Source organism: Dufourea novaeangliae, unplaced genomic scaffold, assembly GCF_001272555.1.
Source record: "Dufourea novaeangliae isolate 0120121106 unplaced genomic scaffold, ASM127255v1 scaffold362, whole genome shotgun sequence".
NCBI lineage: Eukaryota > Metazoa > Arthropoda > Insecta > Hymenoptera > Halictidae > Dufourea > Dufourea novaeangliae.
In genome coordinates, this window is record NW_015374231.1 from 85551 (window position 1) to 103372 (window position 17822).

Here is a 17822-nt window from a genome sequence, read left to right on the forward strand (position 1 = left end):
GGATGAGAATAATTCTAAATTGTTGGGTACTCTGAAGTTACCAGTCGTGCGAGTGTTAAAATGTGAAATCAAATGGCAGAGAATATGTGGTTTTCTGTCTGTATTAGAATGAATGTGTCGATACAGTTGAACAAAACAGAGAGAGATATATTATATTATATATAAATATAAATAATGTTACAAACAAATTCTGTCGTCTTACGCCCGAGATAGCACGGAGAATGGAGCAAAACGAGGTGAAAGAAGCGCTGACACGCATTAATTTTAGGGTTAACGATTAATTGACGATTACTTAAACTGAGAGGACCGAGCGAACAAAATATACATATATATTACAATTATATATTATACCATATTATATTAAATTATATTATATTATACTACATTATATTGTTTAGTCACGTAAGCAGAATCATATATGTATAACGAGTTGTACATTTATATTAGACACACACAGATGCAATAATAAAGACCGTAATACGAACTCTCGACACAGAGTTGCAAAATGGCGGAGATGAAAGCAATGTATGGCTGAATATTTCGGAGACTTGGAAAGTATACATCGAATCTCGTATAAACTAACAAAAATCTTTCTCGACTATTATACCAATACAACTGTCGGTTCAATTAACTTTCAAATCCACGACAAGAATAATTAAAAAATGATTCAGTCGTGTTCCGCGGCGTCTGACTTCCGACTGCACCGGTTAAATATCAATTATTCCAGCCATGATTCGGCACCACTGACGCGCACCGTGTCTGGATCACGGGCGGACAAATGATCATCAAACGCCCGGCTAATTATGCAGACGTTGCACTGTATTCAAGCGACGATGATAGCCGAGGCAAATTAGCGGATTCATCAATTAGCAATCCGCACCGCGCCGGCGAGCGTGTTGTTACGCGTTCTCGTCACGCGCCTCGACGATTATTTACGATCGCGGTTAAATTGCATTTTTCCAGCAGCAGGAACAACCGTCGCGACGCTGAGATTTATCGTACCGACACGAAACGAATACGAAGACCACGATTCGTTTCGCATGCGCTCCCGCGTCCTCGGTTGCTCTTCCCCTCCTTGTCGACACGACGGCTTTCGGAATTTAAATTCGTGGTAAATCAAACGATTATCGATTCGGAATCGAAACTTTTCACGGAATAATAATAATAATTTTCAGAGATGTTTACAGATTCCGTATTCTTGGAAATTGTGATCCACGATTATCCATCTGTTTAACCCGCTAACTGCATTTCGTCGCTCTAGTTCTTAAGTGTTCTGTCTCCACTAGATTCTAAACTGAGAAAACTGAGCTTAAAGTTCATAAAGTTCAATATTGTAGAAGCAGGAAAGTAGTGAAACAATCAAGCAGACTATAATGTCATCTATTGAATAACTATTTATTACAATATTTAACGAAGTCATATCTTTAGTATTTCTAATCCAAGCATTAGAAAAACAATGCTACTCTGACTACTAATTTCTTATTCATCGTAAGCAAACACATTGCATATAAAATAAAGTGTTTAAAAAAATGTTTTAAATAGTCTTAAAATGAATGTAGGTTCTTGAAGTTATTAAAAAAACGTTTGTGTACAGGATACCAAAACGATGCAGTGAGCGGGTTAATCATTCGTCGGATCGTTTACGTTCGTTTATCTCGACGATTCCGCTTTCAAGAATCTCCCTGTGGTGTAATATCGTCTATGTAAATTCGAAATTCCGCGGACGATGAAGCATCCTCCGTCATTCTGTCGGCGAGTGTACCTATATCAGCCGATTAAATTTGCAACGACGTTAAACCGCGAAGCTGAACAGTCGAGAAACGTCTGACGCGGCACGCGGTCTGACGTCGTAAACCACGCCCCCTAAAGGGTGTCGATGAACCGCAGCCCATAAAGGAGTCATCGTTAAGAGACCCACGACGGGCCTGTGTGTGTTCAATCACGCGAAAATCTGGGTCGTACACGAAGAATTTCGGTGTGTTTCGATATCGTGAAATCTCGAAACGCAACGATCACTTCGCCTCCCCCACTTGTGTCGTTTTTTTTTTTCGTCGAACCAGCTGTTTGGAAGGTCCGACCAACGCGTTCCGCCCCAGTCGAGTGACATCCGTGGAATTTGCAATTTCAGCGGGCGCTGACGCTCGAATGACAAAGTACTCTGCGGTCGGATCAGTTCGAAATGGGACGCGCGCGCGCGCGGGCACGCTTCTACGTCATTAATTTTGTCGAGATTAATACACTGCCGAACAGAATGACAAAGTACCGACGAGAAATTAGTTAAATATCCGCGTAAATATATTCTTACGCGACGATAACACGATCCCTTTGAAACGATTGCGGATGGTCATATTGTGATTACACTCATATGAAAATTATTCAGGGGTCTTTGCTCTGATAACGTATTCAGTGAAATATCGAATATAGAGATAATATACAAAGTGGATTAAGTTGTATGAATATATACTAAGTTTATATTCAGTGATTCACAGATTTGTTCAAGGTTGTCACACTTTTTTCACCAGATTACGTACTAAGCTAGGAATCTTATTTCAAAATTAAGGATATACACTTAATGGCAGTTTGGAAAATATATGAACAAACACGTGAGTCACTGTTTGTTTAAGATATAGACAATATTGGAAGCGACTGATGTGTATAGGACACACTGTATATATTGTTTAACGGTTTAGGCGAAAGTAATGTATACAGATACGAGCTCCATTTAGAGGAAATATGGCACGGTGATAAAATTAAATAGCCCCGGCCTGCGTGTATCCCCGTGATTTGAATGGTGTATTTTGTAGCCGGATTCGTCGTCCACATGTTACACAAGAATCGACGTGTTTTGGAACAGGGCCAGGGATTGCCTTATGGGAGCCAGCTGTGTTGCGTTATTTATTTTAGAATTTGTACGCTCTGTTGTCACAAACGATCTCACAGAGCGTACCGATTCTTTAATAAGTGTCGACAACAATTAACAACCCCTTTACGGGCCACGATTGTAAGGAGAATTATAAATAAATTACTGCCACCGGCACAGTATTCAATAAAAAGGTAAATACAAAAGAACAGCCTCGAATCTCTTTTTCACCCAGTAGATGTAATTGCAAATTATTATAAATTCGATGAGTGACAGAATGAACAAACAGAAATTAATAACCGTGAGGTATTGATAATTTATTTAGGCCGAATAATATCGATAGATGTTCCTCAATTCAGGTAGATAAAAGAATGCATACTTTCAAGATTTTTGAAGTTTTCGAATAACTCTGTGGGCGGGACCAACCATGGAGAGAAATCTACTTCCTCGTTACACAGTTCCATCGATATGCGAGTAACGCAGCCCGTCGAAGCGTTAAACAATCTTCACGCTCCGATAATTTGATAATCGAACAATTACCATAATCGACCACCGTCCCCATTAAAAAAAAAAAGAAAAGAAAATTCTGTTCACGTAGGAAAAGAACTACTTCACGGTTGTCGAACCTACGATCGGCCACGGGCCCTCCAGTCATTATGGGTGACCAAACGATCAAAGTTACCGCCTCTCGGAATACGAAAACAGAGGGTGAAGGAAGGATGTTCGTTGTTAAGTGATTAAAATTCCACGTTGGACTTGGTCGAAGGTCTCCGCGGGGAGTCGTCCCGGAAGGATCTATTCTGGGTCGCTTCTCAGGTATAAGAGGGTCTGTAATCCCTCCTTGTTCCGGCCGGAAATTCTTCGCCGTGGTACCGAGCGTGTTTGATCGCGGCGCTAATTAATCTTCCTTAAGACGCCGCTAAAGAGGCCTGTTTCCGCTAATGAGGATATACGACTTCCTCCCACCAATGGCTACGCGAGACTTACGCCAGGGAACAAATAGAACGTTGTTTGTTATTCGGTGGTTGAATAAATGAACGATTGCAACAGTTTTGTTGGGAACAGGTACAACGGAAGTAATTATAATAGACACCTTACTTTCACGTGTTTATTTAACGGGCAATAAGCCTTTTGGTATACATGCACAGGGCGGTAAATCAGATCACAAAATTATAAAACTATAAATGAAGAAGCAAAAATTAAAAATTATAAATAGAACCTGATATAAATAATAGACCTTTTAATCATTCATCGATAAGTTGCGAAGAGGGTAGGTCTATCCAGTCAATTGTTAAGTTCATAATTGTGTTTTGTTGTTAGTTTTTACTTCAATCGTCACTGAAGTTTGTTCAGATCAAGGGACCGATAATTTATGACCGTGCCACTTGGGTACCGATGGTCCGCAGGTCACCTTCGATGCCGTGCGTAAACATGACCTCTGCTTCGTTCAGGTATAAGATTATCATTAGTTTCAAGAGTATGAAAGGAATGCGGTACGAGTGGGGAAGAACGTTTAGTTGACTAGCGATGGTCAGTATAGAAGCAAACGTCGAACGAGGCAGAACATTATTCAGTGTGGATTCGCAATATAACAGGTATTGTGAAAAATAGTTAAATATAGTTACTTTTATTTCATTTTAACACTGGAAATTAATATTAATTACCAAAACTCATCTCAATTCTACAACTTTTGGAATCGCATCCAAAATTGAGTGAACAATATGATCAAGTGGTGCAAGTGTTAATGTAGACTGCGTGGATTTTGTGAACTGTGAAGTTGTAAGAGCCGAAATACGCACTCTTACGTTACTCTTCTACTCCTCCAAAACCCCAAATATCACAAAATATTCTTCTTACATCGGTACCTCAACTAAACACGTTCACGATGCATCCAGAATATCTGAATAATAATCGAATTCTCGCGTTTTCCTCTCGATCTAACCATCGATCTCTCAGTTTTCCGGTTCTTCCATCGGCTGAAAACGGGCCGAGGAGTCACGCCACCAAGAATAATTTCATTAGCTACGAAATTAGAGCGGAAAAGCGTGTCCTTCCCTCGTCCTTCTCGATTGTTCTCCGCTGGGCCGACTTTAGACGGGGAATGGGGGATAATAATTACATCATTGTCTCCTTTCGTCACGGGTCAGCTGCGATTCCGGGTAGGATCGGGCTGTGATCTGACGCGCAATAAATATGGTAATCGCGGAGGTGGAATTGCGTGGATTTCCGTGGCGCTCGAGAGGATCCCAGTTGAGGAGGAATTCACCCATCCCCTTCCTCCCATCAGAAATCCCCTCTTCCGGTTTAGAAACGATACGATTTCACGGACGGTGTTGCGTTGCGAGTCCGAGATCTTTCGAAGGGGACGGTGTTGCGTTGCGAGTTTGAGATCTTTCGAGGAGAACCGAATAATTTACGATAGGATTTTCCACTGAGTTTGGTAATCTATACATACAGTGACTCACGTGTTTTTTCATATAGTTTCCAAATTGCAATTAAGTGTAAAAATTTCTATGCATTTTCTATATACATATATACATATGCTCGTCATTTTTACTTTTATCAATTCAACTTCAATCATACTTTTTTCAATAATTATTTATTTATTTTTATGCTTATGGGTAATAATCGATTTAGACGTAAGAAAGCCTGCAAACTAATAAAAAACATTATGAGAAATGATTAAAGTGAAGGAGAAATGTGGAACTTATCGTGCAACGATTCAAGAAACCCTCGCCATTAATTTTTACCCTAAATAAGTTCCATTTCGTGCGATTTATCTCGATCGAATTTATTAGCAGAAATTTGCAAGTGTCTCGACGTTGAGAATTTGAAAAGCATGGTATACCAAATTTATCTCGTTCGAATTTATTAGCAGAAATTTGCAAGTGTCTCGACGTTGAGAATTTGAAAAGCATGGTATACCACGAATCTGCGTATTACGACACTCGTACCCGCCGTTAATTAACACCGATAGCTTGTTAATACGTATCGGAACCAGATCGCGTCCTTAATCCCGTGACCGTTATCGGCGGCGGGGCTGTGGGGGTGGTTATAAACGTCAATGGAATTGTTCCAATAGAGAAGTGGCTTTTCGTGCGAGATTGAAGCGATTGGTAACGGTGGGCCGGTTAAATCCGCATTGAACTCGGCCCGTTACAAGCGCGGCCATTACCGTAAACACGTGGCTACCAAATTGATTTTAAATTACCGCGGTCACCCCCCATTCCTACCTCGTTCGATTCAACCCCCTCCCACCAGCCGTCTGCGTTGTTGAATATGACGTTGGATCAGGTCGTTCGACCGCAGATTTTTCAACGACACGTTAATGGGTACGATTCGAATTTTTGGGCTGTAAGTTTATTGAGTGTGTCCCAATTGATCGCTCGATTAGTTTGCTCGAATCGAGAAATATATTGTGATAATTGTCGAATATTAAATGTTTCAATGAATTCTAAGCCTTGAACGTTTCCTTTGCGTATAATGAAACATATTTAAATAATAAATGTATCGTGGTTTCTCATCTGACCGAAATAAGAGGTCCTGAAAAAGTAAAAGTTACTCTAGAAAATGTGAATAGAATTGAAACCACACACACACAAACCCGAAAAACAAATTACAATTTTCTGTTTTCTGTTATCTAAAGCAGAAGTTGTGGATTACCATCAGCGTGGTGTTTTATTGATGCATAAAACCCGTGGCAGGCAGAGACTTGTTCTTTAGCGGCCATGAAAAATTGCGCTGTCCCCGGGAGGATTTTCGGTGCAAGCTTATCTCTGCTTGGGAATCGCCGCGACCCCGTTTTCTTTGTTGCTCCCATCACGCTTGATTAACTTGCTTTATCTCGTTCTCCTCGCGAGCCAAGATTTCCGATTTATTCGCAAAAATCATCCGCCTCTGTCGTGACGTCCGAACACGTCGTTAAAGGGAAACGTTCTTCTTCCCCTCGTCTTTGCTTTCGGGAAACTGAATCTTCATGGAGAAAAAAATTTCTGTCTTTATAGACACTATAGAAATTACAGAAATCATAGGAATCATAGGAATCGTAGGAATGGTAGAAATCATAGATATAATCCTAAAAATCAGAATATTTTCAGTAGGATCATCGCATTTTTATTGATTGTTGAATTAAATTTATAGAAGGATGGAAAATACACGAGATGAAGGGTCGCCTATAATATTTCGAGAAGTACATTAGGAAATGTGGTAGCAGTCAGGAAACTTTTATTGATTACACCAACAAACTCCATTTCACTTTGAAGCAACGCTACAAAGGTGAACGTACTGTGTGTACAGCACACAGTAATCCGCCATTTGTCACACTCAAAAGTTAGTTGAGATTACAAACAGAATCTTCGTGCAACTTCATGCTTTTCATCCGTTTCCAAACCATTATGTTCTCGACAAACGTTATTTTTCACATGCCTTCGTGCATCGAGCACTGTTTCACTGAAAAGAAAAGTAACGATGTTCCTCGGTTTTTATTTTTAGCTTCGAGATACAATTCAAGGTACTCGAACTCTTCGCTGTTAAGTGGATAGAACGCATAGAAATATTGAAAACTCCTCGACACGTTTTTCTCGACACTCTGTCGACTAGCTTTCGAGAGAGTTATTTGTATAAACAAGAAAAAATACTATAGTTTAGATGATAAATCGAATAGACATTGAAGTTGATGGATTCTTGAAAGAGGTATCAATGTCTCAATCTCTTCTGTGTTAATTCTATTTATGAAGCATACTTGAGCAACACCTATAGGCGTTTCTCGTCACAGGCAGCGATCAAATCAGTCGAAAATCAATCCACACACACTGTCGATCCTTGACTGATGTGACGACATAGTAACAATAACAAATTATTCCCTCATTTTCCCTGTTTTATGATTGGTAATAAATACATCCATGGACGACATACAACAGGTTAATTAAATTGAATTAAATGTGAAGTAAATTGTTCTTTAATAGTCAGGTCACAATGACCCATCGTACTACTGATTTCATAATAATGGCACAGCGTCAACTGAAGGTACAAGGATTATTCAGACATAATCCAATGAAAAAAAAAAACCAAACTGAGACCCGTTTAAACGGCATCGATGAAATTTATTTTCTCAATTCTCTATTATATGCTAGCACACGACAGGAACTCGGCCCTTTAAACGGGCCGATCGTGTCGCCTGTCTTCCGACACCACCACGTTCGTTTAAGGATCCAGAAGATCCATGAGCAACGACAACTCGCGTGTCAAACAGGTAGAACCTGGAATCTGGATCGCGATCGGAGGTACAAAATTCATATATACGTTTCGCTCGATGTTCACTTTTTTACTATCTCTGTTGAAAACTTCACAGTGATCGCATCTTCTTGCCAAACCTATTTGCATAGAGCATTACAAATTGCGTCCAAGGGGTAACTTCAAATTTCAAAGAAAATTCTTAACCCTTTTAGTACCTTAAGACACTTATTTTTATAAAATAAGTTTGTGTAGTAGAACATACGTTTATTAGATAGGAATAATAAAATTTAAAATAAAACACGTGAAATGTATCTTCATTTTTAAGACAAATATGTTAATTTTAATAGATACCTAATCGCATATCTTTAGGCAGTACCCGGAAAATTTATAAGGTACCATAAGGGTTAAGGTTTTTAAGGTGTTTTTCTTTGTTTTACATAATCATACTGGTATTACGGCTGCGATTCAAGTTGTTCCGTGAATTTCACGCAAGACGTGAACCATCCAGCCACGGATCCGCTTAAGCCCGCCAACTTTTTCCAGAAAGTGTCCTCCGCTTGAAACGCGCGTGGACCCCAGCTGACCAAGCGCGAATCCCGGATTAACTTTGAGGGGAAAAAAGAAACACGCGAAACGGAACACAAATTAGCCGGTCGGGGCGAGTCGAACTTCTCTTCGGCACACAATAGTCAGGAAAGTGATCCGCGTCATCACGTTTCCGATAATCGACGTGATCTATGAAACGTGTTCGGCCCTCTCGTTGAGTTGTTTAAATTTCGTACCTTTTTTTATCTAGCAGCGGACAAAAACGACATCTCACAGACGCCAACTTAACAAGTTACAGCCTTTTTATTGAATTCCCTTGTATATTATTAAAAAATCGTAACACTAGTTCCTCAAACTGATCGAATCGTGACACCCGGTATATGGAATGGAACGTAACTCGTCTGAAGAACGATCTACGTCTAAAAACAAAGCGATTACGTGAAAAGAAGTTTCTCTGCACGAGGCTCCGTTCTCGAGAAAGCTGGATCTGAAAGTTTGTAGCTTCTAGAGGTATTAAATTTTGCGTTAGTATCGTTTAAATTGTTAATAGTTCGAAAATGGAAAATAAATCCGTAATCGATATATCGATAAACAGCGATACACCGAATTACTTCTGCGACCAACATAACAACACAAGAAAAGGGTTTGAGAATCACTGAACCCATTGTCCCCCCAACTTTGATACAATTTTCCTCGATAATAGGGCCTCGTATGAAAAAATGTATTTGATATTTTCGACAAATTTTGCTCCGAAGATTATAGCTGTACTCGCTGTTCCGACGAATTACGTCACTTCCGGTTTATTAACGGGCGATTTCGATTTTCCTACCGCTGGGTCTATTCATCATCCGTACCCTGGCGAATTCACTTACGGGACGTGTTCCGCGAGGGCGTCGAGGATCGAAATCGACGGGCAAAGAAAGGTTGAACTTCGGTCGTTCTTCTTCCGAGTGCTGCCTCCTTCTCCCCGTTTATCTCTGCCTGACGGGAGAAAATATTGTCCATTGTGTGCAAGGGATGTTTCCATATTTCTCTCACGGTCTCGCCACGGTCCTCATCCCGCTGGTCTCGTCGTGGCTCTGCTTTCGTATAATCGTGTATATATGTTTACGTTGTCACGTACGTGTACGTGTATGTTTGTCTATTCCACGTTTCCCCCTGGTGCACTTTGAGCGCCGTTGCCTTCCTTGATCCCGATGGACAGCTGTCTCGAGGCGAGCTTTTTCCCTTTACTTCTGCGCCGACTACTGTAACAGTTCGAAGCACAACGAAAGGAACGTGACGGGCACCCGACGAGTATGTGTATTCGGACAAACAGTTTCTATGGTTCGCGTTTCGTAATACTCGACGCGGAGTTCAAGTTCCGGACAAAGTTTCCTGTCGAGAGTTCACGGCAACCGGGAGCAAAAGTCGCCCGATTGAAGAATCAGTTCGATCTGACTCGAATGAATCGATTCGATTCTTCAATTGAATTTCCATTAGCACGTTGCAACTAAAAGTTAATCGTCTTGTGTTATTAAAACTATCTCTTCGAACATGTGTCCGACACTGTACGTTTTTTTTTTTTTTTTCGAATCTTTTTGTAATTTTCATTCCGTCCCAGTTGTGTTTCCTGTCACGACGCGGTGGAAATGCCGACGATTGCGACGAACGAGAGAAAAATGAATAAGTACATAAATTGTCAGTGACGTCAATGTAAATTTTATCGTCAACTGCGCAGGTCGTGTAGATCAATGAGAAGACACTTGTGAATACATTCGATAAAGTGATTCTTTCAAAATATTGACGGAATTTAGATGACAAATGATTAATTTGCCTGAAAACAAGGGGAAACAGGAGCATTTAAGACATCCACAAAACATATTCATAAATAAATACAAACAGAGTCAGTATAAATATTTCTGTGTATTTCCTCATTTCTATACGAGTCATTATAAATAATCCAAAAATACAATATCGAACTGATCGTAATTGAATAAAATTATAATTTCCATTTTGCAAAATAAATAATTCTCCTTTAAAAAATATACTATTAATCGGACGATGTTTAACAGAAGTGAAACGTTGACGGAGAAGCTTCTCTAGACAATGTCTTTTTAATTGTTGATCAAGGCAGTGTCTAATTGGAAAATTTGAATCCTATTAAAAAAGTAACAGTTCTATTTTCTATTTCTGACTGACCTTCGAGTCTCCGGCACCAAGGAACACGAGACCGATCGCGCCAGCGTATGCTAATAATGTGTCTATAGCTTGCTGGGTCTCCAGAAGAATCCTTGTCTCGTTCATCCAATCCTTGGCGACGGACCTGGGCGCGCCTTGTAGAAGATTCATGTACCGAAGTGCCATTTTGAAATCGCCACGATCGAGCCAGTACCTGAAAACACACATAAAAAATTGTGTTCTAAAGTCCCGCCAATATTTGCGTCCCTGACTTTTATTTATCGATGCAAAAGGTCGGCAAGTGTTCGAGGGGTGACCCACCCTCAATGTTCGCCATCTCAATTTCACCGGGGGATAGCTGATACAAATTTTTCGAAACGATCGAAGCCTCATTCTCCTATAAGCTCGCGTTACCATACTTTTCTGTTTATACCTCGTTCCTCGGACAGCGGACAGGTAATTCGGGATGATCATCATCCCTCTCTTTCAAAAGTGATTCCGCTCAAGATTATCGAATATTGGATTCCGATTTCGAACTGCTTCCCGCGTCTTTATTCCTTGATGACTCAGATATTGAAATGGAACAGGACGATCAAACCGAGAAACCGCCGCGCGGAATGGACTTTTTGGTTCGATAAAATTGCATGGGTCCACCCACCCTCGCTCCCCAACCCCGTCCACCGACCGTATTTTATCGGGCATCCCACTGAATCAACGGAAATCCTGCGAATCTGTTCTGAAATTTATCCCAATTACTCGACTATGATTTTAAGCTACACAAAACTTTAGGGGTTTGGGTTGACCATCGAACATTGTTTCTACCTTGTGACATTTAATATACCAGTGGCCTAGATAAATAAATGTTTAGGTTCGTGTAAGTCTGGCTAGATACTGACTTATACTACTTGTCCGACACTTCATAACCTTCGTTTAGGATATAACTCTTTTGAATTCAATTAAATGTAGCTACTATAAGGAAGAAATGTACCACCAACATCCCACGCGAAAAGACGCAAACGATTGATCAATATCCACCACCCAAAAGAATATCCCGTCAACTTCAGCCACCGAAACTTTCCACGAATAAAAAAAAAAGCATATCTTCAATGTACCCAACCCGCCTAAGCCCCCTTCAATCAACATCGCGTGATCCACATAGATTTTTCGAACCAAGAAAGAATCGCGTGCTCGATCAATGTCCCCTCCAGAAACCTTCCTAACCCAGATCCATCCTTAAACCCGTCGAAAAAAAAAGAAAGAAGGTTGAAAGGGTTACACTGGCGAACCGTTTATCGAGCCTGATCCAGGAACAGAATACACGAAAACGCGGTTCTCGGGGGTATTCAGCTACTTGGTCGGCGAGTTACGAAGCTGGCAGGCATGTAGGGGCCCCACGTACGCGAACCCCTCTCCCTTTCACAGGGGAGAAAACTCACCGGTCTGCCGGCCGGTGTCTCCGCGCGATAGTTCGCCGAACAATAGTTTGGAGCGGAGCGGTTACCAACATCCGGCGTGCTATCAGGGCACCAACCCCTCGAACGCATCCCTACCGACGGAAGACACTCTGAGGACACTCGGTCCAGGGGTGGAGGGGTAGAAACTTTTTCATCCACCTTCGATCCTGGGACAGGGGGATAATGTAACGGCTGTGTCGTCGATCCTCCAAGGGGTGGAGAGATGTTCTCTCCCCTTGCAAAGGGATGGTTATCGATTAATTGGCCCCCATCGAACGCGCGAAAAAGAATTTCCATGTGAAATCTAGGGCCTCGTTTTTCTCTTCTCGAGTATCGTTAAATATAGGGAACGGATCTCTCGCGGACGTGTGGTGGGCCGGTTGATCTCGCGGACTCTTTTTTTATTCGCTCTTCGAGGGAATTAATTAACGAGGAACGGAGAATTTCAATGCGATGGGAATCGTCGGGTGCCCAGTGTATAGAGAGACACGCGGGGTAGCGGTAGGGACAGTTGGCGTAGGGGGACGGTGCGAATGGATTAATTAAAAATGGGACGTGTGCGTTAATATTCCTGACGAGCCGTAAATCGCGCGATTCTAAGAAAGTTTTTTTTTCTCGCCCCGTTCCGTGAATTCCTTCGACTCGAAATGGAAGGTATTTTTCTTAGGAAGTGGGTGGAATACCGTGTTGTGGGCTCCGTCGATCTCTATAGTAATTGAAGTTGCTTTATAAAATTGCGAGTAAGAATTCAATTACACTGGAAAATTAATGTTGTTCTGAGTTGCTTTAACCCTCTAATGGTGCAGGTCGTATTCGACCCAAATTATAGTTCCTCTTGTGCTGTCCCCGTTCCATTTTTTATTATCTTTTCATTATTCTCGTTTTAAAATAGATTTTCTTTCATTTTTATTAAACTTGTATAACGAGATTTATTAACTGTAAAACGAGAATAATAAAAAAATAATGAAAACAGATTGAAAGCAGCACAAGAGGAACCATAACTTGCGTCGGATACGACTCGGACCTTACCCTTAAGAGTGTTCAAAATTGGTCTGGTACACGATGTAGAAACTATGTAGTCCCCACCCCCTGAAACCGTAGCACATACCGCATCGAAAACGCCTGGAGTCAATAAGAAAAGAAAAGAGAAAAAGAGGCGGCCGTTCCCGAAGCGGCGCGAGTCGACGTTAAATATTAAACCTTAATATCGAGGAAGGGGTTTCTGGTCGTCACGTAGACGGCTCTCGGTTTCTCGCGCCCAGGATCCTCAACCGTGGACGGTGTGCAAACCGCAGTGCGCCCCACGGTTAAAAAATTTACGATTCTCTCCGCGGCTTGTGCACCTCTCGCCTCTGCGAGCGCGCCCACTCGAGTGTTTGTCCACGCGAGCCTGTGTTCGCCACACCACCTCTTACATACGTGTGTTTGCACCGCATGTGCGCGCACGTGGCCGCAAGAACCCGCAAATCCCTGTGCACATACATCCGCGAGAGCACCTGTGTATACCTAATACTCCCTTTTCGTTCGCTATTTTCATCTCCACTCGGCGACCATAACGGGTTTCTTTAATACTTCTTAATAGTAATTCCTAACAGATGGAACTGTACTTCTGTAACATCTGCAGGACACAAAAAATCGAATGTCATGAAAAAAATAAACGAAGAATCTTTGACGGACTTTAAATCGTCGAAACGGAAATCGATCTATTTCTACCTCTCAAAAATTAATTACACCGCGACGGTCGTCGAGAATAGCAGTGATCCATCAACTTCGATGTCTCGAAGCTCTCCAAGGACCGAGTATTTGCCGTCGAGGCAAACCTCTCTCCGCGTCCAAAATCACGGTCGACCGGCTCGTTCCCGCAATTAATAATCCCGCGGGCTGAATACAGGGGCCAGCCTCTCAGGGGGAATATAAGGGTGTGTGAAGGTGTTGACTCGTGTTTTTCTCGGCCGGGTCTCCGGGGTTCAGCTAGGCGAGAGAGCTGTTCAAGTTTCTTAACGCGCGTGTGGCCAACGGCAACTACTTGCTTTAACAAGCGTTCCACGTACACGAAACCGTTTCCCAAATTGTTCGGACAGCCCTCTGGCCAACGATTAGGAACCAACTCGAGGCATCCCGGAAAAATATTGTGTATTACGTAATTTCGATTTATCAAATCATGGAGAATTTTTATCATTGGAACATACTCTACGGAACATTGTACACTGATATACAGGGTGTACCAAAAAGATGAGTACCCCAGATTAACTCGGAAAGATGAAAGTTTTAGAAAAAATGTTTGATAGAAAAGTTTTAGACTTCATTCTCAGGTCAATTCGATTCGTTTAAATGGGAACTTCTACCTTTTTAATAGATTTGACCTTCGAATGAGCCCTAGAGGTAATTTCGATAATCACTACGACAAGTATTATTAATATTAGATTCGCCGAACATATACGACCGTTGTTTATCATTCGAATTTGTCGTTCGTTGAATTAGATCGACGTATCCTCGTAACTCGAGCGGTAGTTTTCACGTCACGTGACCCCTCGGCCGACCTCATAAATTTACTCTTACGGGACCCTAAGGACGTTAGGGGGCTGGGTAGGGCGTCAATATCTCCGAACGACCGGCGGAAACGAAAACACCTGCCGTAATATCCGTCACGCGCAGTCTGACAAAGAACAGAGTCATTTCGCTGGCCGTATTCGCGGGAGCTATTTACCCAAGCCTCACGATTTTCCACGGCTTATCTCCTCGTTTGCGGGACAAAAAATGACGCTGTCGATCCCCCCCTCCCGTCGTGGTCTCCTTATCGACTTCCCGGGGATGATTCGCCTGGAAACGAAACGGAGACTGCGTTTAAACAGGTGTAACCTTTCCATTTGAATTTATCGATGGCATTTGTGCACAGTGTAGAAGAAAGTAGACACAGATATTCCGACGGCGATCGACGGTTTTGTTTGTCGGGGGCGGCCTCCCGCGGATTACCGTAAAATTGGGTTCGTTCATTATGCACGACGCTGATTAGATTCGTAGGTCGGCACGTCGATGGATTCGAGGCGGCCCCGTGGAGTGTTTGGTTTCGCGGTGGAATTTTCGCGTCCGTTGATCGTGTTCGACGTCATTGAGTTTTGACGGTTTTGTGCCCAGTAATTGCGATATTCGCGGGAAGATTCCCCGACCGGTATACTGGGTGAGACGACGAGTTCGGTAACATTATATTCGATTCTACTTACATTCAATTTCTGAAGGATAACATTTACAATCACGTGAATAATAATATTTGACGATCTAGTCAATGTGATTAGCAATACAATAACGATGTATAGCCACTAAGTAGCATAGCCAGGGACGTAGTCAGACAAGACACGCATGACAAACCATTGACTCGTACTACTTGAAAACTGCAGTACGTATATTTCTCTTATTTCCAGCAGTGTTAGAATTTCTCGACCTTGAAACTATTTTTTCTTAAATGGGAAATATCACTAAAACAATCTAAAGAACAGATTCGTAAAGAAATCCGGTACGGCAATACAGATGTATATCAAAATTCCCATCTCGCTCGTTTTCCCCCTCTACACACACATGTTTCATAATTGTTTCAAGTTCCGTCCGTTCATTCTGTCTCGCAGCAATTCGTCCCGTCACGCAAGTTATTTCCACAATTTTCTTCGTATAATTTCCCCCATTCAGCCCTGCCGTTTTTTTAAAGCACCGTGCCGCATGCAACTTCCCCGCGCTCTTTTTATTTATTTACTTTTTTTTCGCTCTATTTCCTGGCACACGCGCGCTTGTTAAGCCAGTAAGTCCGACGCATATTCACGCAATTTTTTCCATTTCCCCTTTCGCTGCAACGTTGCCTCCACCCCTCTATCCATGATATGCATATTTGCAGCCGCGTTTCATCCGTCTACTTCTTTATGAATCCCGCAACCCTCACCCCTTCTACTATTTTTTTTGCTTCAATTTTCATTTTTTCTCGTTTTCGAACGATACTGACGGCGGATAAAGGGCGAATGGAATGGGAGTCGGGTTGTTTCGATGACATTTTCACCTGGTTGCGTGAGACTCTGATCCGATTGACCCCGTAAGATCTGTCCACGAACAATCGCAAGTTTACAGAAATAATGGACAATCGTGATTGTTATTATCCTGCACGAAATAATGGAAAGGTTGACGGTTCAGAATATGTTGCACTTCCGGACCCTTTCACTTCGAATCGTATGTAATGTACAGTCCAATAACTGTTCGTAACTAAAAAAAAACGATCTCCAGTACCTGTTGTTCATTGATGAAACATTATTAGAAAATTAGCTTGAAGTTTTTCGGTCGATTTCGCCGGTTTAGCGAGATCCCGAGCCCGGAAAGCTATTGTTCGCGTGGTAAACGCGATTGTAGACCGCAGGCCTGTGAAAACCGGGTCGTCGCGTCCGGGAGGAGGGCAGGGAAACTGATTGAAACTCACGCGTCTGCTAATTAGAGGGTGAAAGGGAAGAAAAAGCTCGATGAAGGGGGTACTGGTGAGGGAGATTAATTTTCCGGATGATGGAACGGCGTCTCGTGGCTCGTATACTCGCGTTCGATTGTCCTTCTTTAGAAACAGGTGTGGGACTCGATGAGAGGTGTCGTACTTTCTTCTTTGTTCGCCGATAGATTCATACGTTTTTTGTTCGTTCCTTCAATTGATTCATTCCCGTCTTTATCGAATCGGATATGTAATATACAAGGTGACTAATAAATATGTGATAAATATTCTGACAGACTTGTAGACAATGGAGACGATGGAAGCAAAGATCATAAAAATCTTGTAATGAATTCGACGAGTGTACATTTCTACCTTATCTTATCTCCAATTTGTTCAAGTTAATGTCGAATAATTATCATCTTGATCTACGATTATTTCTGTGCTCTATCTGAACATTGAAAATCGCAAAGCTGCTCGAATAGCGACTGCCTTGGCTCGAAACACGCGACAATATTCACAAATTACATTTCCCGCTGGAACGTTTTCAAACTTTCCGCGGCAACAATTTAGAAATTATCTCGAACACCGTTCGCTTATCGTCCCGGTGGAAAAAACACACACCGAGAGAGAAAGAAAGAAGAAGAGGCGAAACTTTCGAGTGTTGAACACTGCCCCGTTCTAATTTACTCCGTGTACACGCAGTTAACGCCCGCGACGCGGTATGACGTTGCAGGAACTCTCGTGTAAACGAGCCTTAATGCTGATACCGCGCGTTCGCTCGGGCCCGCGTAGAGGAAAGGAAGAAAAAAGAGGAAGGTGAAAGTTACGAGGGGTAAGATAACATTTTCTCCGGCGTTGAGCGTAAATTTCGAGGTTCCGGCGATAGCAAATATTAAACGACAAACAGCGAGCCAGTGAGCAAATCACTCTTTAAATCGTTTGGTTTTCTTGTTTTAGATTCCCCTTTCGTGTTTTCATTTCGCCAGCGTTTGGAAATCGAACATAGAAATTTATCGAAAATAAACTGTTCAACAAAAGTGAATAGAGAGAAATTCACGTGCTACAACCTAAACAATGTGGGCATTTGGAAAGTATTCGACGATGATCTTCGGTT

General features: G+C 42.0%; 1 protein-coding gene across 3 annotated transcripts in view; it reads right to left on the minus strand.

Annotated features, from left to right (window-relative positions):
- Positions 1–8559: 8559 nt before the first annotated feature.
- The window catches only part of LOC107192402 (MICOS complex subunit Mic60), a 39262-nt gene continuing 29999 nt past the window's right edge, over positions 8560–17822 (minus strand). For 2 of the 3 annotated variants that reach the window (XM_015581646.1, XM_015581644.1), the window contains 2 exons: positions 10823–11015; positions 8560–9885 (listed from right to left, as the gene is read on the minus strand). In XM_015581646.1, the coding sequence (XP_015437132.1) occupies positions 9871–9885; positions 10823–11015 (208 nt within the window). In that variant the 3' untranslated portion in view covers positions 8560–9870. Of the gene's footprint in view, positions 9889–10822; positions 11016–17822 lie in introns of all 3 variants that reach the window. The other variant, XM_015581645.1, reaches the window with a different exon arrangement.